General features: G+C 40.9%; 1 protein-coding gene across 30 annotated transcripts in view; it reads right to left on the reverse strand.

Annotated features, from left to right (window-relative positions):
- CADPS (calcium dependent secretion activator) overlaps window positions 1–27,606 on the reverse strand; it is a 473,884-nt gene that overhangs the window by 163,420 nt on the left and 282,858 nt on the right. For all 30 annotated transcript variants that reach the window (XM_037040838.1, XM_037040841.1, XM_037040843.1 and 27 more), the window contains exons 7-9: window positions 19,680–19,791; window positions 12,158–12,297; window positions 3,705–3,771 (exon numbers count right to left, since the gene is read on the reverse strand). In XM_037040838.1, coding sequence (XP_036896733.1) covers window positions 3,705–3,771; window positions 12,158–12,297; window positions 19,680–19,791 — 319 coding nt within the window. The remainder of the gene's footprint in view (window positions 1–3,704; window positions 3,772–12,157; window positions 12,298–19,679; window positions 19,792–27,606) is intronic.

A 27,606-nucleotide genomic window follows, 5' to 3' on the forward strand; every position in this document is an offset into this window, starting at 1 on the left:
ATAATTGTGTTGAAAATTATGTGCTGAACACTTTGTAAAAAATACTCCATGAGACCTAACACCTGAGTGCAAAGAAACAAAGCTTCTGTAAGTCATGGGTAGATATGCTTCCAGTATTGTGGTCTTCCACCGAGCCCCTCTGAGGCTTGGGGCAGGCTGTGTAGCATCAGCTTCTTTCTCCAAAATTGATCAGACTGCCTAACCTGGTTTCATTTGCATTTTCAGTTTCAGTGGAAGGGTTTGGTGCCTGAAGAGGAACCTGAAAAATCTTTGTGTATTTGACCAAATTCAACAAGATAGCAGCTGGGTACCTATTATCATGGCCTGGACTGCCATCCTTTTCTTCAAGCCTCCTGAGATATTTTTTGTTTCCCTGAATTGTGCCAAAACTGGTGTCCTTGAACTTATCTCTTGTAATTATGTTGGCACTGGATTTGTTTCAAAAGGGGTGAGTTTATCACTTTGGCAAAATATCTGTAGATGTGATGATTTAAATAAAAGAGGAAAAAATAAAAGAATCCAAAAAATAATGCAGTATTTTTTAGGTAGGCTACCAAAATTGTTTTTAGACATTGTTGTGACAAACAGGATAAGAAAAGAAACAGAAGAGCTGAGCTCTCATCCTGGCTCCCCCATCACCTTTGTGATGGTGGGCTGTCATGTCACCTCTGTTGGCCACGGAGGTTGAAAAGAGAGGAATCCAATTTAGGTAGAAACTGAAGCTTTAATTTGGGGAATCAATGTAACCAGTGAATCTCAATGGCTCTTCAAAGTTAATGAGAATCAAATGTATGTGAAATATTATGCAGAATCCTGAGATTCTTCACCTGTGCTCTTCTCAGAAAGGTGCTGAGCTTTAGATGGGATATGCCATTTTATGATTTTCTCAAGTGAGCACAGAGCTTTCTCTTTAGTGACTGTGTGGTTCACATCTTCTCTTGGTGGAAGGCTCAGTGTGAAGGCCCTAAAACATCTGTGTTCTGATCACATGGCCTAAAATAATCATTTTCTCTTTCTCATGTCCAGTATGTGTTTTACAGACATGGCTTCATTGTTATTCTCAGCATATTTTTTTCCCTGAAGAAAGTTTCCCTCCTAAAATCTTTCCCAAAGTAAGAGGTCAGTTACTTCTTCTAATGACTTCATCATTCCAAAATTCTCAGAGGAAAGCTGTATGTCAGTGAAGCAATAACATGGGTGTGAGGAAGAAGCCCTGTCATGGTGAGAGGGCCACTTGCCCCTCTTCTTCTGGAGACTTCTCATTCCTCAGGCTATTCTTCTCTCTTCCTTTCCTACCTTTTCCCACCAACATTTCCTGAGTGCCTGTGCCGCACACTGAGCTAGAGGAAGTGTAGGTGTGTGGTGGGGGGAAGAGGGAAGGATCCCAAGGTGAATCAGAAACAGAACTGGACCTGGAACTGCATACAGTGTGCTGGGGGAGGCCAGGCAGACTCCCAAGGGAGTCTAAGAGAGGCTGCTTTGCTGAGTGAGCACAGTGAAGGGGAGAACCATCCCAATGAAGCACTGCTTCTTTGGTTGTAGCTCGTCTCTCCACTTACATTGTACTACTGGGCATCAGTTGTTTTGGCCTGCCTAGTGTCTATTTCTCCTCCTGGTAATGGCATCCTGATTTTGCATTGGAGATAGCCTGGTAGTCTGAGCTGTTGGGACTGTTGAAGTGCCATCGCCTGCCCCCGTTAAAAGTTGGATGTGTAATCCAAGCTGAACCAATCCAATTCTCTCTTTCTCAGTGGAGACTGGAGGATAGACGATGGTCACAGCCAATTTTGTCTTATGATTGCCTGATGGTTCCCAGCACCTGGATTTCTGGAACTGGGTTCTGTTTGTACAAGGACTGATCATTCAGCTTTTTTAGTTCAATTCAGTTGAGCTTTTTTAGTTCATTCAGTTCAATCTCATGAACTACCTCAAGCATTTTCCAGTGCATTCTTTTTTAAAAAATCATAATTAGCTTGAGTCTATTTCTGCTGTTTACAAATAAAGAACTCTAACAGGTATCTTTCTGGAAGTAAGAGACTGCACCTCATAGTCCTCCTCTATGACCTACTAATGTATTCTACACATAGTAGGTGCTCAATAAATATTGGTCAATTGGTAGCTGAGGAAATGCATCTCAGAATAAAATGTCTTATATTGCTTAGTCTTGGTTTATTTATGGGGTAGGACATAATTCCAATGTTTTTTTCTGACTAATTTATTTTAAGGTTTTGTTGTACCCTATAGTCATCATGAAAGCAAAGATTACCACTTGCTTACAGCCAGAGAGATGCATTTTGCCTTAGTGGCAGGCACTTGAGTAGATCTGCAGCAGGTCTAGTCTTAGAAGCTCAGGGCTGGTGGAATTTCAAGGCCTAAGAGGCAGTTGCTTTGCTGTGAGGTTTCAGAACTGATAGTGATCCAAATACTAGTCAGTGCTTATAGCCAACACAGTGACCCAATAAACACCTTAGTCACTAAATTACAAGGTGATGTCTTTCAGAGTACAGCATATTTTTTTTGCAAATTGAATTACAGTTTACACACTCTAATGAAGGCTCAAATAAAAAAGAAGCAATGGCAAATCCCTCTGTAAATGGAAAAATCCTGATACAAAAAGCAAACAAACCAAAAGCAAAAAAAGGAGGGATTTTAAAAGACATTTATTACTATTTCTGGATTTTTTTTCTTTAAGAAACACTCAAGAGAGCAAAGAGACTTATACATTACTAATGTATTGTTAATATCAATGTCTGCATCTGCATCTATACCTGTATATATATAGATGTTCATGCTGCATGGTTAATAATAGCCCTAGGTGAGGAGGCCCAGAAGTCTATCAAAGAGGAAAATTCTAGTTGCTAAGACAATAAATCTTAAAATTTCCCACCACAAGGGAAAAAAAAGAGGAAAATTTATAGTGTTAGAATCAGAGCTCCATGTGCAAGCATGAAAAAATGTCTACAATGATTTTTTTAGAAAGTAATTTTCAGAACAACATGAAGAGTTTGATTTTTTTGGTTAATAAAATATCTAACTGGAAATATATGTTCTAGACTGTAAACTAGACTGTAAACTCTATAGTTATGTGTTCTAGACTGTAAACTAGATGGCAAACTCTATAGTTATATGTTCTATATAGGTATAGTTATATGTTCTAGATTGTAAACTCTATAGTTATAGGAGTTCAGTTAACACTTTTGGAAGCCCAGGCATCAAGAAGGCTCCTCTACAAGTAATTAAATATTAAACATACCAAACAATAAAGTGAATGTAAAAAAGTCCAACTAAATTTTGGATTTTCTCATAATGAGGGACTTAGTGCCTTTAGAAACAAGTTCTTCTAAAACAACACTGGTGTCCTACTGCTCTAAACAGGCATGTGCTCATTCCATTCCTGGGTTCCTCTCTTGCTGACAGGGGTAGGAGGAGTTAAAAAAATAACGAGTCTGCATTAATTTTTTAAATTTTAAAGTGACCTAAAAATAAGAAATGGCACATCAAAAACACTCTGAATTCTGGACATGTTCTGCATCACCCTGGATGATGGTTACATGAATACCTAATACGTAAAAACTCATTGAGCTAAATGCTTGAGCCCTGTATGCATGCAAGGTAAGTTTATCTCAATTAAAACACATTCATTAAACCTACCAAATTTTTAAAACTGGTGGCTCTTAAGACTGATATTAGAGTTGAAGAGTTACCTGCACCAATACAAAAAACCTTTTCTTCCATCTTTTCCAGACATTCTTACCGATGGCCCATAAATACCTAAGGGAAAGGGAAAAGACCAAAGTTGCATTAATGTTTGAGTGAGTGCATTGTTTAATACACTTTACTGTGAAGTTTGGTGCTCATAAACAGGGACATGTACATGGCCCAGAAACAGAAAGCAGACTTTGCAACTGTGTGGTTAAGGATAAGGTACAGCAGGCAAGGTTTGCTTCCTGTGATAGAGGGAATTGTGGCCCCTGATCAGATTTGCAATGGATTCCTTACCGATTCCAGGGAACACCCCGGAAAATGTTACATTGTGACTTAATTTGTACACGCACCAAAAGCCTTTTAGATAGGGTAGGGAAACTCCTGAAAAGTATTATACAAAAAAAAAAAAAGGAGTGCTAAATCTCACAACTACTAATTTTTTCACATCTTGACAAGTTTCATTCAGAAAAACCTTCCCTTACTTTCTTTTGCTGTAATTCTACCAATCTAGATGTATTACAGGGAAGATTTTTAAGAACATTTTGTTTATTTATTTTTAGAGAGTGAGAAAGGGAAGGAGAAAGGGAGGGAGAGAAATATCAATATGAGATAGAAACATTGATCGGTTGCCTCTCTTACATGCCCTGACCAGGGACCAAACCCACAACCCGAGCATGTGCCCTGAGCAGGAATTGAACTGGTGGCCTTTAACTTTGTAGCAGGGCACCCAACTGAATCACATTGGTCAGGGTATGGGAAAGAAGTTTTAAGTCAACATAGAAAGTTCTCCCTTGGCCCCTCCCCTTTTCCCAAACACTCTTCTGTTGATGGAAATTCATCTTTATACAGAAAAGTGAAATTAGAAGGAGGTACAGGTCTAAGCTGTCTGAAGATTTCAAGACCAGTGTTACTACTAATTTATTCATGAATTATCTTGATGACCTGGTAGGTTGTTATATGTTGAACTGGCATTGATCAAGGAAGTGAGGCTGCTAGTTTTTCAGGTTCTATTAGACCAAGTGTGGAGAGATCTGGTCATACTCCAATACCTTCAAATGCTTGAGTCTAAAACTGGCTTCACCTGCTATCACAGCCAACAGGACTACTTCCAAATCCTCACTTCACCAAGAATCAGAATTTTCACTTTGGAATGTAAAGAAGAATGACCCTGAACTCTCTTGTCAGGCCACCGGATATGTGGAAATCTGGATTTATGAATAGATAAATCAGCATTCTGGTGTAGTGAGCAGAAGTGTAGCCTAATGGTTTTATTTCAGACTCAGAGTGGGAACACCTAGGTGAGAGTTCTGGGCTTGCCATTAACTGTACCTTGGCTTAGCTGCCCTATGCCTCAGTTTCCTCTGATATAAATGGGGATAGCAAAGGATAAACCCCATTCAGTTGTTGTGAGAACTGGTGGAGATGATACATGTCCAGTGTTTAGCACAGTAACTTGCACATAGTAAGTTCTTGAAAATGTTAGGCATCAATGTTGTTTGTTGTTATTCTTGCTACTGGTAATAGTAGTACTAGTGGTAGAAATAATAGTCCTAGTAGAAAGAGTCTGGAAGTACCAACTTTCCAAAGAATTCATCTTTGGATCCTTTATTTCAATTTACATTTAGTTCTTAGGCACATATCCATTCAGAAATAAAGTGAGGTAATACAAATTCTGTCCGGAAAAACTCCAGCCATTATTAATATAACAATAACAGCTTGCATGACATCAATGTAACCTGGCAGCCAAGGGGGGTGGCCTGGGCTGAGCATGTGTGAACAATGGCAACTTCACTTTACTTATCCATGGGGGCAGTAGACACCAGTGAGTGAGGATGTGTATTGTGTGGCCATTACATTCAAAATGACTGAGTTTGTAGAGCAACGAATCTGCATCAAATTTTGCATTAAGCTGGAACATTCCTCTGTGGAAACTATTTGGGTGACTCAGAAGGCCTCAGCTATGGGCAGTTGGTGACTGGCAGCCTGCTCATGCTTCACATCTCATTCACTTTTGGTGAAACATCAAATCACCCAGGTGACTCAGGCCTGCTGAAGCCCAGATTTGGCACCCTGTGACTTCCAGCTTCTTCCAAAACTAAAATTACCTTTGAAAGGGAAGAGATTTCAGGCTTTCAATGAGATTAAGGAAAACACAATGGGGCAGTTGATGGCAATTGGGAGAACCATGTGAGGTCCCAAGGTGCCTACTGTGAAGGGACTGAGACATCACTGTCCTATGTACAATGTTTTTTGTATCTTGTATCTTCTTCAATAAATGTCTCTATTTTTCATATTACATGGCTGGATACCTTCTAGCCATGAGAGACTTCATATATCTGGGTTTGGATCTCCAGATCATATTATGTGTCATGATTCTAGTGTATCCTTCCTTGTAGCATTTTTGTAAAATCCATGCCAATGATATTACTGCCATTCCTTGAGGTTATTTTAATTATAATAAAGTACAGAGTAAACTAGAAAGGTCTAAAAAGAGATGAGGAAGATGCACTTGGGTTCAACATAAGTCCCAGGAATCCCAGTCAAATGCATGGAATACTCCTTGTCCTCAGTGTCCCTCTACCCTGGGACTACTTGTCAGGATTGCACGTGGGGTAAATAAAAAAAAAAAGTCAGTCGTCCTTCACGTGGTGTTTGTGAATGTAAATGAGCTAGTACCTCAGCTCTGCTTATTAAGTGCCTTCTGTGCTCAGCACTAAGTGTGCACATGATAGCTATTCATGTGGAAATTTTTTATTGTGTATTGTAAGACACCTGGGGATAAGCAGCCAGTGTGGGGAGAAGAGCATGTGACCCCTCAGGACATTTGCTGGAACTGCCTGCCCCTGAGCACCTTACAAAGGGGTAAACATGGCTGAGAAGAATGTGAATACACGGGATGCCAAGGTTTCATCTTTGGGGTTGTAAAATCAGAAGTGACCAAGAAGCCTAGGGATGAGGGGTTGGTGGTGCTCTGGTTAAGGTGGAAAGGGAGGCATTTGTCCTCTCTGTGCAGATTTTTTTTTTCTTTTTTTGCCAGAAATCTCTCATGACAACTTTTTTTTTCTAAGAAGAGCAGTCACAGGGAGGAAAAAAAAAAACCCCACACGAAGCTTCTCTCCTCTCCCTAAGGACTTAAAGAGAACAAGGAGGGCACGGAGGCTCAAGTGTCCCAGACTCCTTGCCACAGCCCAGCAGGAAGTGTAGGCTGGGGAAAGCTGCAAAGCATGGGTCAAAGTAATAAACATCGGTGATGAAAACCACCACCAACTCCTCTGTAGCTGTAGCTCTTACCATGTATATAAATATTTTACATTTATTAACTTGTTTAATCTTCACAACAACCCCAGAGGGCAACTATTATTGCCTCCATTTTTTGCTGAGCAAAATGATGTTCCAAGAGGTTAAGCAACTTGTCCTCAGCTAGTAAGTGGGATTGTCAAAGATTATATTCTAGGCAATTGACCTAACCAGAATTTCTACATAATAATAGAATAAAGAAGATGTAATAGAATCATAAAAGTATTTAATTAGTTCAAAAAAAAGGAAGAAAAAGAGAAAAAAGGAAATGAAGATCAAATGGAACAATCAGAAAAACAAATAGCAAGATAACAAACAGCAATTCAATTTAAACCTAATCATATCAATAACCACATTAGATATAAATAGGCTAAATAAATATCCTCATTAAAAAGCAGAGTTTCAGGTTAGATTTAAAATCTAGACCCACCTCTATGCTGCCTATAAGAAATGTACTTTTACACTAAAGACATAGGTTTAAAAAAAGCAATAATGGAAAAGAATTTAGGATGCTAATATTAGTTTTTGAAAAATTTGGAGTGGCTACATTTACTACTGTAATGCAAAGTAATTTTTAGGGCCAAGAGTAGCACCATGGTTAAAGAAGATCATTTTGTAATGATAAAGGGGTCAGTTCATCAAGAAAACATAATAATCTTAAATATTTAAGCATCTTATAACAGAGAACAGAACTTAAAAATCTTTGAAGAAAAAATAGAACTGCAAAGAAAAACAAACTCACAGTTATAGTCAGAAAATGTAATACCTCCCTATTGATAATTGATAGATCATCTGTAAGGATTTAGAAAACTTGATCAACCAGCTAGATGTAACTGACATTTATGGAAAATCAGCCAATAGGGAGATAAAAGGAAATCGTAAACATATTCAGTCAGTCTAGTTGAAGTAGTTTCATTTGAGAGTCACAGCTAAAATGTGAAGTTCTTGGAGACCTACAGGGACGAGAGAGGAGTGTGGTGGTTTTGAAGATCACAGAGTCTAAGAAGGGACACAGCTAAGAAAATGAAAGAGGAAAGGGGATTTTAAGAAGTATGGCTGAGACTTATAAACCGTATCCCCTTTAAGACTTGTTAAAATACAAAAGGAAATTTAGAATTGCTGTGAATTACTCCTGGCTGGTGAACTGTGTGGTTCAATGAATGTAAGTTGCAGGTCTGCAGTTAAGGTTGAACTGAAACAATTCTAGACCTGGCTCTGAGGTTTACTGTAACTCGGGTAAGTCATTTCAGAAGTTTGAGTCTCTGTTTCCTTGTTTGTAAATTGGTGATTCATTTATTCACTTATTTGTGTAACAAACAATTTAGTGGACTTTTACTACAGTTGGGACCTATGGCTGCTATCTTGAACAAAGGAGACAAATATCCCCACTGACAAAGAACTTACAGTCTAGTGGGGAAGACAGACAACAAACTGATCATGAAATATATGGTATGTGAGATGATAACTGCTCCAGTAAAAATAAGGCAGACTATGAAAGAGAGGGGGACACAGGTGGGCCAGGAAAAGCATTGTGATAGGTGCAGAGATATGCAGAAATCAAGGTGAGTCATTTGGACATCTGGGTAGGGGAGAAGGGGAAGAATGGGGAGAAGGGGGAGAAGGGGGAGATGGGGGAGAAGGGGGAGAAGGGGGAGAAGGGGGAGAAGGAGCATTCAAATCAGAGAAGACAGTGGGGACAAGGTCCTGAGGTAGAAGGTTCACTTAAGTCTTTGGGAAGAGCAAGGGGGCCAATAAGGCTGGACCAGTAATCAAGGTCAGATAGGTAGTGAAGTCCTCATCACATAGGGCTTCAATAGCCATGGTAACAACATTGACTTTTATCCTGAGTGAGTTGGGGAATCAGTGGAGTTTCTCTAGCATTTGTACAGCAGGGTTTGCCTTGGTTTTACAAAAAAACCAAAATGACTCTGGCTCCTGGTGGGAGATAGACTACAGGGAGGCAAGGACAGTAGGGGGACTGCTATGGGGCAGGTGGAACATGTGAGCGGAGAAGTAATGGAGGCTTGGATTTGAATGGTGATATTCAGGGAATGGCGAGGTGGTGATAGCAGGCTGAACCCACAATTTATTTTGAAGGTAGAGTGAAAAGAATTTGATGACAAATGAGATGAGGGGTGAGAAAGAGATATGTTGAAGATGATTCCAAGGATCTTAGTCTGAGCAACTAAAGGAAGAAAGAGGCCATTCATTAAGATGGGGAGATGATAATACCTAATCCTTGTGAGGCTGTTTCAGGGATGAAATGAGATAATGTAAGTGAACACAGTTCCTGCAGTTAACACATCATGTGGGTATAAAAGAAAAAATTTAAAAAGCCACTGAGGAGTTGCTAATTCTCAAATATGCCCAGATACTAAGGTCTTGAAGCCAAGAATGGATATTCTTACATTTTCCTATTCAACAAAGTTATTCTGAATGTGTCAGTGGCTCATTCAAGGAACCACAGTCCACCAACAAGGAGTAATTCTGAGTTTCCTTTTATGTTTTAATATACATTAAAGTAAATACAATTTATAACCTCTCCCATGCTTCTTAAAAAATTCCTTTTCCTAATCTTCTAAGCAGTGACATGGCTCTGATGTTTCTATCACTTTCCCCCACCCCCACTCACATAACGGGCCTCAATAAAGCTATTTTAAGTTTATAAGACACAAAATAGAGTTCATAAACATTTCTGTTTTCCCTGAATCAGCCCTTGTGCAGCTATGGCTGCTCAGCCTGGGCTAGGCCACTCTGGGTGTGATGGCATTGTGTCGAGGAGCCCACTGCTCGCCATTCTAGACCCTCCTGCTATGTTTCCCCCTGGGGCTAATTTTAAAATGGCAGCCAAGTCACATTAAAAAGCTATGAAACATGTCAGAATTGATCTACAGGTTTTTCTTTAATCTATAGGGTCAACGTACCTGAAATATGTTAATAATTTTATAAATAATGCAATGGAAAAGTTACCAAATCCAGATCAGTTAGTTCAATTTCCAACAGAGTAAATGAAGAGAATGTGGGAACTGATCCGACAAGGAAAACAACACCTATGCTGATGTTTGCCATGGGGCTGAAATGAGAGAGGATTTGTGAAAGTCCTTGTGTAGCTCTTCCGAGGGACCTGGAAAGCGGATTGAGCTACTAGTCCTGTCAAGGAAGCTTTTGAAAAGCAGTTTTGAGGACAGATATACCCATATTTTTGTTTTCTCATTGGTCTGCCCTGACTTCCTCACCTCTCTCTGTCTTCCTCTGTGAGCTAGTGTCTTACAAAAACACAGGATCTTTTCCTCTGTGCTACACAAACCTAACAGAATTCTCCAGCCATTTGTCTTGAAACTAGGATATCTACCTTGCAGGGGAAGAGATATGAAGGAGAATTCTCATTTACCATTTTGGCATGTATGCCAGGAGTATAAGAAAAAGAAAAAGCTGACTTCAGAACTACTTCATGAACATTTTCATGAGACACTAATTTAATTGAGCAGAGCCGGATGGTTGAAAAAGGCCCGAGTGTGTAGCAAGGGCCTGGCTTATGCCCCACAGCCTTCCCATAGTCATGAGCTGAAGTGCTTTGCCATAGTCCCATCTTAGGCTGTGGGAAAACTTTGGCCTCAACACAATGCCATGTAAATTTTCCAAATCCAGGCTAGAGCTCAGGGTCAGTGCTGGGTCCCTGGCTCATGACTGACCTTTGCTTCTTCCATAGTTCCCCAGGCCTGAGAACTCCAGTTGCCCTGACTAGTGGGGATCTATCTGTGCTCTGTTAAGGCTCCGACCAAGGCTGGGGATTCGTTCTTTACTCTCCATCTGCATGCTGCTATGGGCTGCCCATCTGCTAGGTGTGTGTTTCCAGTCTTCATTACTCTCCCTGGACCTCTCACGGGCTTCTGTTTCCATCTGTCTGAATCAGCAGTTAGGCTTTGGTACTGGGTTTCTGAATCCCCCCAAACCACTAGTATAGAACCAATCTCAGTTTTCTTGTCAGTTGTTCCACTTTAAAGCCTCTCATAAACACATATAGCAGCACTGCCCCCCAAATTAACAAGACATTTTTGTTGATCACAGGCTTCCCCTATTCAGAATTATCTGGCACAACTCCTCCCTAAGTGATTACAGTGTCTGAGATAGTGGGGTCTAAGCAATTTTGTGTAATAGGCCATCACTCAGCATATGCCCAGTTATCAATATACATTTTCTGTAAAAATCACTGGTTTGATCTGTCAAATAAAACTATATTTTACCTATTCTTTTTATCCTACTTGAAATCACTTAATTGGTCATTCTCAAATCTTGAGAAACTGATATTGACCATACATTTTCTATTTTTTGTCATTTATTTAAATACTACACTACACACTAAAACTAATTCAATGTGAGTTGATTGAAGGTTGCCTGTGGCAACTGCTCACACCTCCTGTGTGTGGTTGTTAATGAAGTTGCAAGAGAGTGATTCATAGAGTCTGAAAGATCTGAATGCCTTTGAAAAGGAATATGAAGCCAATAAAACCTCCTAAACCAGGAACAGCCAGAATGCTTCTAGTAAGTTATTGAATTGCACTGGGAACCCTTGTTACAGAAGAAGAATATTATTCTATCTTGACAGCATGCATGCAAATACAGTGACCCTAAGAATTGAGGAAGCTTATGATACAGCTGGCCCTCTGTATCCATGAGTGCTGTGTTTTAGGATTCAACTAACTATGATAAAAAATATTTTAAAAATGGTATATTGTTGCTGATGTGTACCATGGAGTTAGGCCTAGATGATTGAGTCTGTACTGAGCATGTACAGACTTTTTCCCTCTCTAAACAATATTATCATCCCCTAAACAATACAGTTAACTACTATTCACCTAGCATTTGCATTGTATTAGTAATTATAAGTAATCTAGAAATAATTTAAAGTATATGGGAGGATGTACCTAAGTTACATGCAAATACTATGCCACTGTCTCTGTGGATGGTCCTGTGCCCAATTTTCCATGGATACTGAAGGATGACTATAAATATCAAAGTATTTTAATAACCTTGCATGAATCCTTTGTACTTCTTTGCATGTCATTCACTGAGTATCAGTTTTTCTATTTAAAAAAATTTTTAATAAATAAATGGAGGTGTGTCCAAAATTGCCACTCAAAGAGGAAACACTTACCCAGAGTGCTTCATGTTTTGAGGTTTATCCATTCGGACAGCAAGTTTGATTTTGAGGTCTTGATCAGGGCAGTTTTTGGAGACTGTCATTTTGTGCCACTCTGACTGTTTGGGGCTGTTCGGGGTGGGGTGGAGAATAACCTGTTGGGAAAAAAGATGACCATTTTAGCCAGGAAATAGAAACACTGTTATGGGCATGTTTTTGAAGATGAGAATTTTTGCTGCTGAGAAGTATAGCAGATTGTCCAGGTCGCATAGCCAGATGGAAGGAAGTTACATGAACTGGAATCTTGGGTGCTGGTCTCAAATCCAAGGCTCCACCTACCAAATGAGGCTCCTCCTGCCAAGTAGCCAGGCCTGAGGATAGAAATGGTGTTGTCTGCTCCCTTACCTCTTTCCCTGGTTAATTCTATAAAGGGGAGAATTGTGCTTTCTGTGATCCTGCTTTGTACTTTTCCAAAGTTCAGAAGTACAGTAACCCAGAACAGGGAATGTTCTCCNCCAGGTCGCATAGCCAGATGGAAGGAAGTTATGGAATCTTGGGTGCTAGTCTCAAATCCAAGGCTCCACCTACCAAATGAGGCTCCTCCTGCCAAGTAGCCAGGCCTGAGGATAGAAATGGTGTTGTCTGCTCCCTTACCTCTTTCCCTGGTTAATTCTATAAAAGGGAGAATTGTGCTTTCTGTGATCCTGCTTTGTACTTTTCCAAAGTTCAGAAGTACAGTAACCCAGAACAGGGAATGTTCTCCAACAATCATTCTTTTCATAAGAGGAGATGGAGGTATGAAAGGAAGAAACATCTTTATATACAAGAGGGCACTTCTAATCCACTCTTGTCCATTTGGATGGATTCCTTCCACCATTTCAGGAGGAAAAAATCCCTCAGAGGCTGCAGGAGAAGATGCGAAGGACCTTATTTGACGGATAAGAAATGTGTCATTTAGAGAAGGGGAGGAAGGGACTTGATGACAGTCACGCATCTCAATTTGATTTCACCTGCACTTTTTATCTGTCACTCAACAGCAACTCTGTCGAGGCCCAGAGGAAGCACACGCAACTGAAGAAGTGCCAGCTCTTGGAGGCTGCTTTCCATCAGGGTGCTTCAGAGATGGTGCTCTGATTTGGGACTTCTGCATCTGTTCCCATTGCCTCAGAGGCTGTGAGAGGAGAATTCGGTAAATCCACTCTGCCTTTGAGATGAAGGAGTTTTCAGGAGCCACGTGTGACCTGGGGAACATGCACTCAGGAGGAATGATGTTTGGAAAATCTTTTAAACCATGGGCACACAAACTAAATATAGGTACAACAGAAACTGGGCTTGTTGAGATTTGCTTTGGTGATGGCAATAGGCTTTGGTGTACTGGCTGTTGTTTTGGCTTTATTTTCAAAGCACCTATCTTCTGCAGGTGTAAGCTCTTTTCCTGGGCTTCTTTCACTTCTGGTTGGGGGTGGGAGGGGCTCGGAGTCTCTGGGTGGACACTCAGGTCTTCCAGATGCTGCCCTGGCTTCACTGCCACCATGCAAGCTTGGCCTGTGCATGGTGGGCAGCAGCATATGTGTTCCTGGGTGATTTTGGATCAAGAGCGTGGAGAAGAGGGAAAGACTGTGTGTGGCGTAAAAGGAAAATCAACCCCTTTTCATATGCTGCACTTGTCCTGGTTTTTCACCTTTTCCGATTCAAGCCTGACCCTTTCTCTGTTTTCCCATTAAATCCCCTCTCTGGTGAAAGAAAATTTGTGTATTTTTGCTAAAGACAAAATTAGAGTCTTCTTAATGTCTTATGATGTGATTGAAACATGAGACTGACATTAGTAAAATATTTTGAGTAATTAGCTTAGTATCTATAACCATCTTACTATCAATAAAGAAGCACATCAATATAAATACAGGCAGACTTCAGAGATATTACGGGTTCAGTTTTAGACCATGGCAATAAAGCAAGTATCATAATAAAGTGAGTCACACAAAGATCTGGGTTTCCCTTTGTATCTAAAAGTCATGTTTACCCTATACTACAGTCTAGTAAGTGTACAATAGTATTATGTCTAAAAAGGTGTACATATCTTAACTGTAAAATACTTTATTGCTAAACAATGGTAATGATCACCTGAGCATGTTGGAAAAATGGCACCAGTAGATTTGCTTGATGCAAAGTTGCCAGAAACCTTCAATTTGTTTAAAAAAATGCATTATTTGTGAACTGCAATAAAACAAGGTATGCCTATATATAAATATCTGTAAAATATATATACTTAGCTATATTTTACATTTATGTGTTTACTTTGTTTTAACATTAATTACATATATGACAAAACATACACAAATATAGAAGTGTTAAGAAGATGGGCTAAAGATAAAAAACTGTATTTTAAGACTCTCGCTAATTGTGGTGGCTTTGCTCTCTTATGAGCTATACTATACCATATACATTTATGGCCAGACTAATCATTAATGATACTGGATGTAAATCTGTTTCTTAAATATTCTTGTAAATAGTTTTATAGCATCTTGACTGCTGCCTGACCCTGTCTGATCACACCGGATTGCTTTTGTCTCATGGGTGGGTGGCAGAACTCTTGGGAGCAGCACTGGGGTCAGCTCCACCATCTTTGTGTTGTTTGCCGGGCTTGCAATATTAGTCCTATTTGCAAATCAGAGCTCTTCTATAGTAATCTTCTGAGGCCATGTGTTCATTTTGTGAAGGTTAATTTAGTTAAAATTCTATCATTAAATGTATCAATTTACTTAACCATCACTAGCAAACTTTGATATGCTGTATGAGGCTAGAGGTAAATGAGGAGTCAGGGTGCCCTTGGGTGACAGAGACCACTCCCTTCCTCCAGAGAATGCTGTCCCACCCTGGCTGGCTGGCTCAGTTGGTGGAGCATCCACCCATACACCAAAAAATTGAGGATTTTATCCCCAGTTCAGTTGGGGCACATATGGGAAGCAACCAATTGATGTTTCTCTCTCACATTGATGTTTCTCTTTCTATCTCTATCTGTCCCCCCCCTCCAGTTAATAAACATATCCTCAGGTGAGAATTAAAAAGAGAGAGAGAGAATGCTATCCCTATGCCACCCATTTTACCCTCCGTATCCTGAGGGCCCAGCCTTGGAGGGATGGAGAGGTGGGGCTGCTGATCCCAGGGAAGCTGACCCTCTCTCCTGAGTTCACGCTGCCTGAAGAAGTAAGGTGGGGATGATGTGCTGGGAAGCAAGGAAGAGGAGGGGCAGATAGTAGGAGCCCCAGCCAGGGCCTGAAGGCAGCAGGCCAAGCCCTGGGCCTCCTTCTGCTCCTGCCTCTTTGGCAATGTAAATGGGAGTGTCGCTCTGGGCACCCGGAGCTCGTTAACAGGCCTCCCACCATATGGGTTCTGGGCATGTTTCCCACGGGCAATATGGTGTCCGTTCTCCAATGCAAATGGCCTCAGCTCATTGCTGGCCTCTCTACAAAGATTTCTTCCGCCACATGGTGGCTCCCTGGGGAGACCTCCTCACTGGGGTGGATGGGGAGATGAGGTCACTGCATTTCTTCTCCATCTTTATCCCCACCCTCCTGACGGGTCGACAATTCCTTTGTATGTGTCAACCTTGCTGAATTATTAGGGTCCTTCCGGGTGCACATAAGCCCTGCGCAGTCCAGACACCTCATCTGGACATTCCAGGCTGCTAATCAAGCACTTTGTCATCTCAGCCGAGGCCCATGTGTGCTGGGCTTTGATGTGGTGATGCTGATGCGGGAACACAACCCACCCCATGCAATAAGCTGCACCAGCCAGCCCCAGCTTCTCTTAGTTACCTGGGCATGCAGGCAGGTCCTGGGAGGGGACTGCTTCACCCTGAGCCTTTACCTGGCTGATCTCCCCCCATCTCGGTGTCCCCATGCTGGAAAGGCCTCCCAGCCTCCCAGACTTCACTGTGTCCCCTCACTACATGCTTTCTAGGTGTCCTGAACCACACTGTACTGTACATTCTAGTTTTTATATCTATGTCCTTTAAGTCTTTTGAGGTTAGGAATTTTTGCCTGTCACTATTTCTGTTTGCTCTGTGCGGAGCACAAATGACAGAACACAATGGGCCCACGATCACATTCACTGCATAAAAATTTGATAATTTTGCATTGTAGGCATGGGTGTGGGGCAATAGTCACTCTCATGCCTTTTGTAGAAGTATAAGTTGGTGTATACTACTCTTTAGGGGACAATTTGGCAGTGTCTATCAAAATTCAAATTTCATTCAGCAAAATATTTTTTGACATTTATCCTATACATACACACATATATGTGCAAGGAAATAAACTGAAGATTATTTACTGAAGCATTGTTTATCCCGCTAAGGACAGGAAACAACCTAAACAGATTATGTGGCATCCATACAATGGAATACTATGCAGCTATGAAAATAGGAGGAAAGCCAATATGGGTTGATATGGATTAATCTCCAAATAGACTGATATTTCCAGCAAAGTGAAGAGCAGTGTGAATACAGTAGCTTCCTATTGTGCTCTCCCTTTTTAAAAAGAGATATATACACATATGCTTCTATATGCTATGCTTGTGCATGCGTGGACTATTTGGGGAAGAATACACTAATAAACTGAAAGCACGGTTGTTTTCGTTGGGCAAAGACACTATGGTGAAGCCAAAGGGATCAATAGTTTCAAACATATCCATTTTCTTTTTTTTTTTACCGAATGCATGAATTTTTTAAATTAGAAAGCTTAATAACAATGAAACATCATAAAGACAGAACAAATTCATATCGTTGAATAAATGAACAAAGCACTAGGATTTTAAATATGGCCCTGTCCTGCTAAGCTTGAGAAGACTTGCAGCAAGCCCATAAACACTCTTACTTCCTTTGGGCTCCTGAGGGCTCCAAGGAATGGCTTCACCTTAAAAGAATCTCACTTACTCTCACCCAGCTGCTGCCTGTGGAGGTGCTGCCAGCAGAGGGCGCCCTGGATGGCACAAGGGCCAGGCAAGTCAGCTGCATTGCAATTGGAAAGTTTCTTTGTTAGGAGTAAGTGTAAACTAAGATGGGGGGGGGGGAGGCGGGGTATTTAAAAGGAAAAAATGATTAAGAAAAGAATGTCTGTGTGAGGGCTGTGGCAAGCTCTTGGCCACAGAGCTGAGGGTTTTATTTTTGCCTAGGACACTGTGGGGTAGTAAAAATTATCCTGGAGACCAGGCAACATTACTGGTAAGTTACGAGCTCTGGACTCAGGGTGCTCATCTGTATGGGAGGAGTAAAAACTGTAGTTGCTTCATCAGGGTCATGGTGAAGACTGAATAAGGGGTTGCACACAAAGTCCTTAAGGACAGTGGCCTGGCCAATGGTACATGGACAGCAGTGCATGGGCTTCCGTGAACTAGATGGCTCTGAAGAATTTTCATGCCTTCTTTAGGAATCACTTTTCTCATGTATACAATGAAAAGGTTTGACTAGCCCAGTGGTTTTAACTTTTCTGAGTGGAAACAGCCTTGAAGAGCTGGTAAAGCTTTGAACTAGTGAGTCCAGAAAAATCCACATATCTCCCCACCACTTGCCAATGGAGCCCTCTGTGGACCCATGTTGAGTGTTCCCAGACTTGTCTCTTCTAACATTAATATCCCAGTTCTTTGAGATTCTCATTATTCTTGGCATGATTCTTCATGGAAAAAGAAACTTGAAGAAAAATAAAAAGCAGGCTACTTCTCCATCTGTGTCTCTCTTTTTCCCTAAGGACAAAAATGAGTAGTTATAATTTTCAAAGAAAACACTAGACGTCTTCTTTTCTTTCATCCCCCTCCTTTTTTGGGGGGGGGAGCATATTTTTTGCTATTAGTCTTGTTTACTTTTTGTTTTACTTCCATCTGTGGCATGGGTACTAGTAATATGATTCCAGGTCAGTTCTATGGATGAAGCCAAAATAAGGAAGTGAAAAGACAAAGGAAGTAAGAAGAAATCATGGTTCATATGTTCTCGCTGGCATTGCTACATGTGTGCACTTGTGTGTTTGTCTTAGGGCATTCTCTTATTCTCTACATAAAATATCAGAGGACCAGAGACGTTAAATGTCTTGGGTAAAGTTACACAGCTTTTTGAAGTGATCATACATTCAACTAGTATGACATGAAGTTTGACAGTCTATGTGCTGGGCTCTGGGTATGGATGGAGTGGTGAATAAAATAGTTTAGGTTTCTCTCTCCATGGAGCTTTAAAAGTCTGGTGGGGAATACAGAAGCCAAAATTTCTATAAAACCTTCTCTTTCTCCCATGGATGACAGTTTCACTGGAGAATGTGAACAGTGGGCTAGGCAGCAAATGAAGGACGACGGGGCATTTATATAGAGGGAGCCTTCCAAAGATTTGGGAGGTGGGGATATGCTCCAGGCATAGAGAAAGCCCCTCCTGTGGCGGGAAAGCATTGGGTTTATTTGAGGGGCTGAAATTTGGCTAAGGATATGGGACATAGTGGCAGCAAATGGGTTGAGGAGGTGGGCAGAAGCCTGACTACCCAAGTCTTCGTAGGCTGTACTTCAGAGCTCAGATTCCACTATAAGCAGTGTGAGTCGACCTTCAAGCTGGCTAACTTACGCTGAATATGCTCCTGGTTTTCTGCTGCAGCATCAAGAGCTGAGACGCGAGAAATGCCTTTCTTATCCCAGCGGTACTCAGAAATTAGGGGGGAGATTGTTGGGCTGAAAAAGTAACTGGTGCTGGGCTCTGTTGGTGTTGAGTGGGTAGGGCCCTGGGATACTACTCACCCAGAAAAGGCGTGAGATAATTTTCTCCAATAAGGAATTGTCCTGCATCCCACCAGACTTCTGAATATCCCCACTGAATATGAATAGAGGTGAAAAAACTTGCCTACAACTAACTGAGTCTAGATCCTAAATCTTTTTATACATACACTCAAAGTATTTGGGGCACTTTTCTAGGTAAATGAAGAAAATTTTATTACCAGGATATGTTTATTGATTCAAGAAATCAGTTTCCTGGTTATCAAGTTTTTGAGTCACTAACATCCACAGCAGATTTTGTGGCTGTCCATGTCATTGTGATTCTCCATATGGGACTTCTTTATATTGTCTAGTGCATTCATGCCCAGAGCTTCACCTTTTGAAATTATATTGTTATTAATTAATCTCCTTTTATTTCCCCCTCATATTACATTGTGTTGATTTAAAGATTGTTAGGTGGGTTGGTTTGTTAAATTATCTAAGAATTTCACTTCAGGATGGTAAAGGGCACGGGAACTAAAGAGTTCCCACCTCTAAAAGGTGTATGGGTTTGACAGTTGGAGAAGGGCTGCTGTTTGTGCAGTGTGCACTGTGGAGAACCAGATTTGAAGAAGGGAAGCTATGGCTTGGAGAGGTTGAAGAACTTGTTTGCTTCACTCAATGTGGAGCTGAGCCTGGGATTTCAATTACAAAGCCATGTCTTTCAGGTCTGGGCAATGCTGTTTCCTGGGACCCCCAAACATCCATGCTTTGGAGCAACTTGTGATGAATACCCATTGTGATGGGAAGCGCTTACCCGTCCAAGTTCCTTGTCCTCCAAGGCCAGGACGCCTGTGCTCTCTGTGAACAGCTTCACCTTCACAGCAGGCAGTGCGTGGGTTGTGGAGAAGTCACCCTGGGTGCCCCAGCTGTGGACAGAATGAGAGAGGTCAACGTGGAGAACTCTGCCTTGACAATACTAAACTTAGCTGCCTTCTGCGTGGGTTGGGTTAAAGCAGTATTAACCCGAGGCATCGTTGGCTGTCACATCCTCCTCTCCTCCACTCCAAAGCTGCCAGAGTGACAAAAAGTGTTAATTAATGTGGTAGGCAAATGCAAGACAGATGCTCAGAAAGTTGCCATGGATCCTCACAGAGCACTAGAAGGAATCATGAGGAGTTAGCATGAAATCAAGTGGGTGAGAATTTCCCTCCATACATTTGCTATACTTATAAACTATTCCCAGATAATCACGAATACATATTTTCTTGTATCCTTGGAGTCCCTAGCTCTTGGAAGCTACAGTTCTAGATTTTGAGATGGGGCTCCATTTGGTCTGAGCTAATACCTGACTTTAAAATGAGACTTCAGTAGTAATGGGTAGTGGGGTGGTGAGGGGCTCTCTTTCTTCAGGCATACAAATATGAGTTGAAAAGAAGAGTGGATGAAGCTCAGTCCTGTCATCAAAGAAAGGAGTTGTGTGGAAAATTCCCTCCCCCACTCATGGTCTGTGGCCATCTGAGCCTTAGATCACCTCACAGGAAAGCCTGGCTTACCTAACATTGGGGTAGAGTGCCAGGCTGGGCTGACATGAGCCCCCGATGTGGCCTTTTCATTCACTCTCCACTATTCTTGCAGGGTCGTTTCCATCCACTCTGTACCTGAAATCAGTGTCATCTCCTGAAGTGCCAACTGGATTGCACTAAGCCCCTTCCCTAAACCCTTCCATGGCACCTGTTCCATTTCACACAGAATGCCATCCAGACCCCTTGATAATGGTTTCCCATTCATCTGCTCCAGTGTCATATCCATCCTGATTGGGCCACCTCACTGCTGTCGCATGCATCGTTCCTTCTGTTGGCAATGCTTCTTCCCACCTTGCTCTTTTCTTGACTACCTCTTATGGGCTCAACTTAAACCCCACTTTCCTAGAGGACATGTCCCATGATCTTCCGTTGTAAGTTTGGCTCCAGCGTTAAAGTCTCTTAAACATATTATTTAATTTTCTGCCCTAGCAATCATTGGATTTTTAATTATTGCTTTGTCTGGTTGTTAAATAGCTAAACCCCTATTATTCTGTAAGTTCCATAAGCACAGAGAGTGTAGTTTGTTTATATTGTATACCCAGTACTTAGCACATAGGACATACTTAATACATTTTGTTGAATGAACAAATGATGCCAAATATATATTATTTTACAAAACCAGGAAACACGAATAGATGAAACTGTATAGAGATGTTTATTCATCTTGCCTTCTGTCATGGTCAATTTCCAAATTGTAAGATATTCATTAAATATTATTTTTAATGACTCTGTAATAGTGTACCTTATGGATCCATTATAATTTATTTAATCATTTTTATATTATTGAGACTGAGATACATCATTACTTCTTGATCTCATCTCTGATGATTTCCCTGGGTCAGTAACGTAGGTGGGAAATCATTTCTTTATGTGTCAACAAACATGATGGTGTTCTTACAATGCTGCAGGAACTGTGTTCATCAGTAAATACTTTCAAGGCTTGGGACACCTACTCCCAAAATGCTTTCCACAAAGCTATCTTCCCACTACCTGGAAATGAGAGTGTGCAAATCATAGCGCTTTGCCCACATTGGTGTCCCTAATCATTGTCTTCGACCTATTTTGTCATGGTTGTTTTCATGGGCATTTTTTTTTTTACTAATTCAAGCAGGCTTGAATATTTTCCTCTGTGTTTGTTGGTTGTTTGCATTTCTCTTTTTGTAAATGATGGAAATGTGACTATAATCTCCCTGTTGCACTCAAATAAACTCAAAGACAGGATGGCTCTAGAAAAAGTTGACAAGACAGCAGCAGAATTATGTGGGGAGGGGGAATCCCAGATCTACAAGGGTCTGTGTGTGCAAGAACCATGAGGAAGCATACCAATAAGCTACAGGTTTCAAACTCAACAGCAAAATGTGAGATATATAGGTAGAAACTCTTAAGCAATTCACCATCAGCAATTGCAGGAAGCCCTTAAGATAGGGCAATCTTTGTCTTAGCAAAGGCGATATGACAAGACATAGAGTTTTGAACTATATATCCTTAGTCCAAATCCTGGTTAGTCACTTACAAACTGTAGGATGTGAGGCAATATAATTTTTGTCCCTGTATGTCAGTTTGTTCAGCTGTAAAATAACCTCACTTCACAGAGAAAACAGTAGCGGACTTGAAACAGGAAGGGAACACAATAAATTTTGGCTGCCTTCCTTTCCCAAATAAGGATATGTAAGATGTAGTCTCATAAGAGTGATGATCACTCATATTGTGTATTATCTATTCAACACATACCTATTAAGCACCTACTAAGTCTTTCCCTTTGCTGGGCAAGCAAGACAGATATTACCCTTCCTTCAAAACAAGGTAATTTGTAAAACAGCTATTATTATTCCCATTTCACAGATGAAAAAGCTGAGAAAAAATCCAAGATCTTGTGTATTTTATGCCAGTGAATTGCAACAAAATTGGGCTAGAACCCAAATTTCTTAATTCCCAATTTACAGCTCCTGCTTCTATTATTCTCATAATTATCAATAACAAGCACTATTAACGACTAGCAATATTGGCAGAAAACTTGAACATTAATTTTGTATTTATGATTAATTATGCTATTAATCTCTTTGGGCATTTATCATGTTTGGTAATAGAGATGAGGAATATTCCTGTTGGAAACCAAAATAATTCTTGAATAAGACACTTTAACACTGAGCTACAAAGAGGTCTTGATCCCAGTGCCCCAGGACTCTCCCACACAACATTCCCAAGATACTTTCCTTGGACCTGGGTTATATGAATTTTGTGGTCAGCTCAGCAGACAGTAACCCAGTTTGCCTGAACTTCTATTGCTACCCAGACATTCTTAGCCAATAAGGCATTCAACATGACCCAGACTCTGAGGCAAGGTGAGGTGGCCTAGACCCTGTCAGTTGGATGGAATTCAAGCTGCTGGATGCTGTCCTGACCACAACTGTCCTCTTGGATACTGAGTTGCTTTTTATATCTACCAGGCCTACAGCTGTGCTTTTGGCTTCCTACCATGACCCTTGACTTGCCTCAAGTTCTTAAAGTCACTAGAGAATCCCAATTTATCCATCAGATTTTAAAATGGTAACCAGGCCCATTGGAGCAGGCCATAAGAGAGTCTCCAAATGCCTAAGTCATTTTCAATGCCCATTGCAAAATGAAAATGTGGGGCTTCTTATTCAAAAAAGCATGAAAAAGTGTCCTTCAAGGTACCAAGATATAAAGCATTTTCCTTTCTCTAAGCATTTCTTTCAATCAAATGCATGTTCCATTGTTTCACTGAACTTCACTTACAAACACAAGTTCAAAGATAAAATTATCAAGAATTTCAAGATGGTAATAGCAGAGAATTACACCCAATTTAGGTCCTCCCTGAGAGTGGTACTTGTGCAGTTGCATGAATCACAAGCCCATAAGTTAGGTTCTTAGTTCAGTGCCCCTTGAGTCTGTTTAGTCTGGATTGAGGGTGAGCAGCAGCAGAGGCTGGCTGCTGTTGCTATTGACATGAAACTTGTGCCCCTTGCTACAGTCATTGAACTTGCTGAAAACCACTCCTGCCTTCTTTTTGTCACTACTCTCTATTTCTAGGAGTCAGGGAGGTTTAATTATTAGCAACCTTCTTCTCCCCATTACTCTCCCCTTCAGGTAAAAGCTTCATGAAAATGTCCACTCTGTCTTTTTCTAGCCGTGAAAAGACCTATCTCTATAATAAAGAAAAAGCTAATAGTTGTTCAGAGATTACCATGTGCAAGGCACAAATTCCTATCCAAAAATGTTATACAGTCATACATACATTTTTATCTTGATCATCTGTGAAAGGCTTAAAATTAAATTATACCCCCATAGTATAATGGAAATTATGCCCCCATAAGAAATGGAAAAACTGAGGCTCAGAGAGGCAGCAAATGGCAGTCTGCCTCCGCAATCCAAACTCTTACCCATGCTGCCATATGCGTTCCTCACACATCCCTCCAACTTATTCCTCAGTGTCTTGATTAGGTTAATATCAGTGACCTGCGTACTTCAAAGGGTGAATTCTGTTTCAAGAATGAGGAGGCCTCGGGCTACTCCAGCTTCTCAGTTTGGATTTATCTCACATGTTCAATATACTTCACAGAGTATGACCTATCTTACAGACAAATTAGTCAGTGGAGGAAGCATCAAGCTTGGCCTTTCAGTGGGGTCACACATTTATTAGTGATTCTATTTCTCATTGTTGCATTCTTCTCTGCTCATTTCTTTTCCTTTGCTGTGCATTAACTGTGCTATTAAGATGAATACCTCTTCTTAAAAGTTTTCTAGAACTGAAATAAAATTATACTTTGAAGAGAATGATGGTTGGGAAGGTTAACTGATTAATTTGTCTCTGAAAAGGTAGATGAAGTACGATGGGTGAAATGTCCCCTCCTGTGACTCATATCTTATCTCTCACTGTACTCACACTGTACAGCTAGCTTGCAAAAATGCTAAAAATAACCACCAATTATTGGGTGTTTACAGTTTGTCAGGACCTGGGCTGAGTGCTTTTCATGGATTATCTCATTTAATCCTCCTGAGAGCTCTGTGAGATCTATTTTGTTATTACCTTCACTTTACGAATGGAGAAACTAGGATTTGGAAACTAGGATTTGGTCCCTAACTGGGCCAGGGTTTCAGGCAATCACAGAGCTGGAATTTAAACTCCTAGTTTCCGAGCCCAAAGCCCATGTGTTAAACCACAGAGCTTTTCTGCCTCTCAATAACTCATAACACAGTATTACAGTAGAGTTTGAGTGTGTATCTGCCTCTCTCATTAGATGATGAACACCTTGGGGCAGGAAGCATAGCATACTTTTTAAAAACTCTCCTGCACCCAACATAGGGCCTGGCATACAATAAATATTTGTTTAATGACTGGGAAGAGGTGACAAATTCAGAAGAATGGTGTCACCGAAAACAGGAGATACTGGAGAGAAGTGACACACAAGACCACCAAGGATGTGACTGCCTCCTTTAAACCAAACTGTAGGCTGCATCTCTTTGAGATCAGATGTTTTCTTAGGAGCACATCAGTTCTCTGCAGTGCATGCAGCATCTGCCAGCATGCATGGAGACCCAGCATACACACCAGAGGGATAGCACTCTGAAGAGCAAGGTGTAGGTCCTTTAAGGTCAAGGAGTGGTTAGTGATGAGGCCAAGGGCTGGAAGCAATGTGGATGCTGATAGGCATAATGATATAAAGAACCACCAAGTTATAAATTATTATTATTATTTTTGGTCTTTCAGCCATCAGCATATAAGCACAGAGTACAGAAATGCCATCACCCACGATGGAACCTCTAAATAGGAAGAAACAAGTGTGTCTTGGGACATGTGTGTCCTACCCAAATCAAATACCTTTTGCAAGAGGGTGGTGAATAAATAGATGAACACTCACTAGCCTTCATGCACTATGTACTATGTGTATTACTATAACCGACATGCATTGAATGGAGCTCTGACTTCTGCTGTTTAGGGATCTCACCTAATTAACCCTGCACTTCTCCCTTCATTTACAAAATACTTCCCGAATGTCTACCATGTGCTAATAACTGTGTTAGTGCTGTTGTGTATCCTAAGGTGAACGAGATATCAGCACTGCCTTTATGGACCTTATATTCTACTTAGGGAGATGCCATTGTGCAGAAATGATTATACTTACCAAGTGTGAGTATTTGCCTTGGCTTTTACATCTGTAAATTGGAAATAAGAATACTACTGATCCTAGAGGGTCCGTGGACTAATAAGTGGGAGATAAAGCTCTTACATACACATCATTCAACTCAATACCTAGCTTATAGAAAGTACAGAAAATATGTCTTTCATTTTAAGGGTTATAGACCAAGGGTTGGTAATGCCCCATGGGCCAAGTCGAGCTAACTACCTGCTTATGTATGGATTTTGAGCTAAGAATAGTTTTTACATTTTTAAATGGCTGAAAATAATTTAAAAGAATAATATTTCATGACACATGAATATTATACATAATTGACATGTAGTTTTATTAGAACAGGGCTATGCTCATTTGTTTACAAATTGCCTAGGCTGCTTTTGTGCTTCGAAGTGAGTTTAGTAGCTATGACAGAGACCATATGGCCAACAAGCCTAAAATATTTATTTTTTAGTCCTTTCCAGAAAAAGTCTACGAATCCCTGCTATACACAGTTAAATCTCTGGCTCAGTCTAATGGGAACACTTTTATTTTCATTAGCAGATTAGAAGCCTGCTCGCCTGAGCGCCTCCCTAAAGAACTGTAAACACGCACTGACAAGGACAGCTCATGCCATGGTGATCCAGTTTGCTGCTCGTAATTCTTCATGGGGCTCTCTCTCTAGCACTCTTGGCGCACTGGAAAATTTGGGATTGTGTATCACAGTGTTACAGACACGTGGTGCCCAAATGCGGCTTCCAGATCCACTTGAGCTGGCTGACTCACTTAGTCACACTACATCATTATTAATACCAAATAATAAACATGAGTCGCAGATAATTCATATTTTGGGGGGTCGTGATGACTTTTAAAGTCACAGCACATTATTTCTGCAAACCTGTTCCACAGGGCCACTGCTTTGAAAACGAACACTTTGATCTGGGGGAGAAACTAAGGGAGAGCAATATCCTCTGGGGGGAGGGAGGGAGAAATCCACAGGCAAGGCATCCTTATACTGTGTGTTTGGAGAGCATCTGCTTCATCGCAGTCACATCTCTGTTTACTATTTAAAGCCTCTTATTTGCGGAAGCCTCCTCAGACCATATGTTATCAACAAATGTTGCTAATCAAATACAGTAATTTTCATGAGAATTTCTCCCATCCCCCTCATGAACAAAAAATATTTGCCACAAAGGGAATATACTTCCCCAAATGACAGTAAACAGCCACTGCAAACCTTTGACAACAGAGTGGTATTTACAAATGCATATGTCAGTAAGCCAAGAGCACACCTACTCTCTGCAAATAAGGACCCTTGGAGAACTGGATTTTGTGCAGGTCTGTTTTGGGAGATGATGTCATTAGTTGCCATAGTGATGCTCAGCATAAGGCCATAATTCATGCCATGGAGACTGGATTCAAGGTATAGGGCTCATGTGAGCCGGGTGTTAAATTGGCTTAGTTCATAAAATTAACTGTGGGCTTTAACAGGGAAAGTGTTTTTTCAGGCAATGAAAATGTCTTGGTCCTAAGAGGAAAAGTTAATAATTGCCTGGAGATAACTGCCTCAAAACCTTTGGCCTGCATTTTAGACAGACTGCATGATATTCTACCCTAAGGGACTCAATTGTCCCATCACAGTGTGTCTCGTGCAAACAAATTGATAGGATGTGATTTGGGGCCTCTAATGTACTAGAAAAGCTAAACTACCTCTTATCTATGTAAATGAGATGTTTCCTTTGGAGAAATTGGGTTGTCTGGCAGGCAAAGAGATGAAGGCTCTGGTTTGCCTACTTGATATTCCCGTAGGAATGTCCCCTCCCCAGGAATCTGAAATGAAATGTGGACAAACTTAAGCTTTAGCTTTCTCTCCTCCCATCTGGTCTTCTAAGGCTTCCCTAACTTAGTCAAAGGAATTGCCAGCCATCCAACATTATTCTTGTTTTCTCCTCTTTGCTCCATGTCCACTTCATCACCAACCAGATCTTTCAGACCTCCTACATATATCATAAATTGCTACAGAAAA

The sequence above is a fragment of the Sturnira hondurensis genome, unplaced genomic scaffold, assembly GCF_014824575.4.
Source record: "Sturnira hondurensis isolate 20B ecotype Veracruz unplaced genomic scaffold, ASM1482457v3 Scaffold0002840, whole genome shotgun sequence".
In the NCBI taxonomy this organism is placed as follows: Eukaryota; Metazoa; Chordata; class Mammalia; order Chiroptera; family Phyllostomidae; genus Sturnira; species Sturnira hondurensis.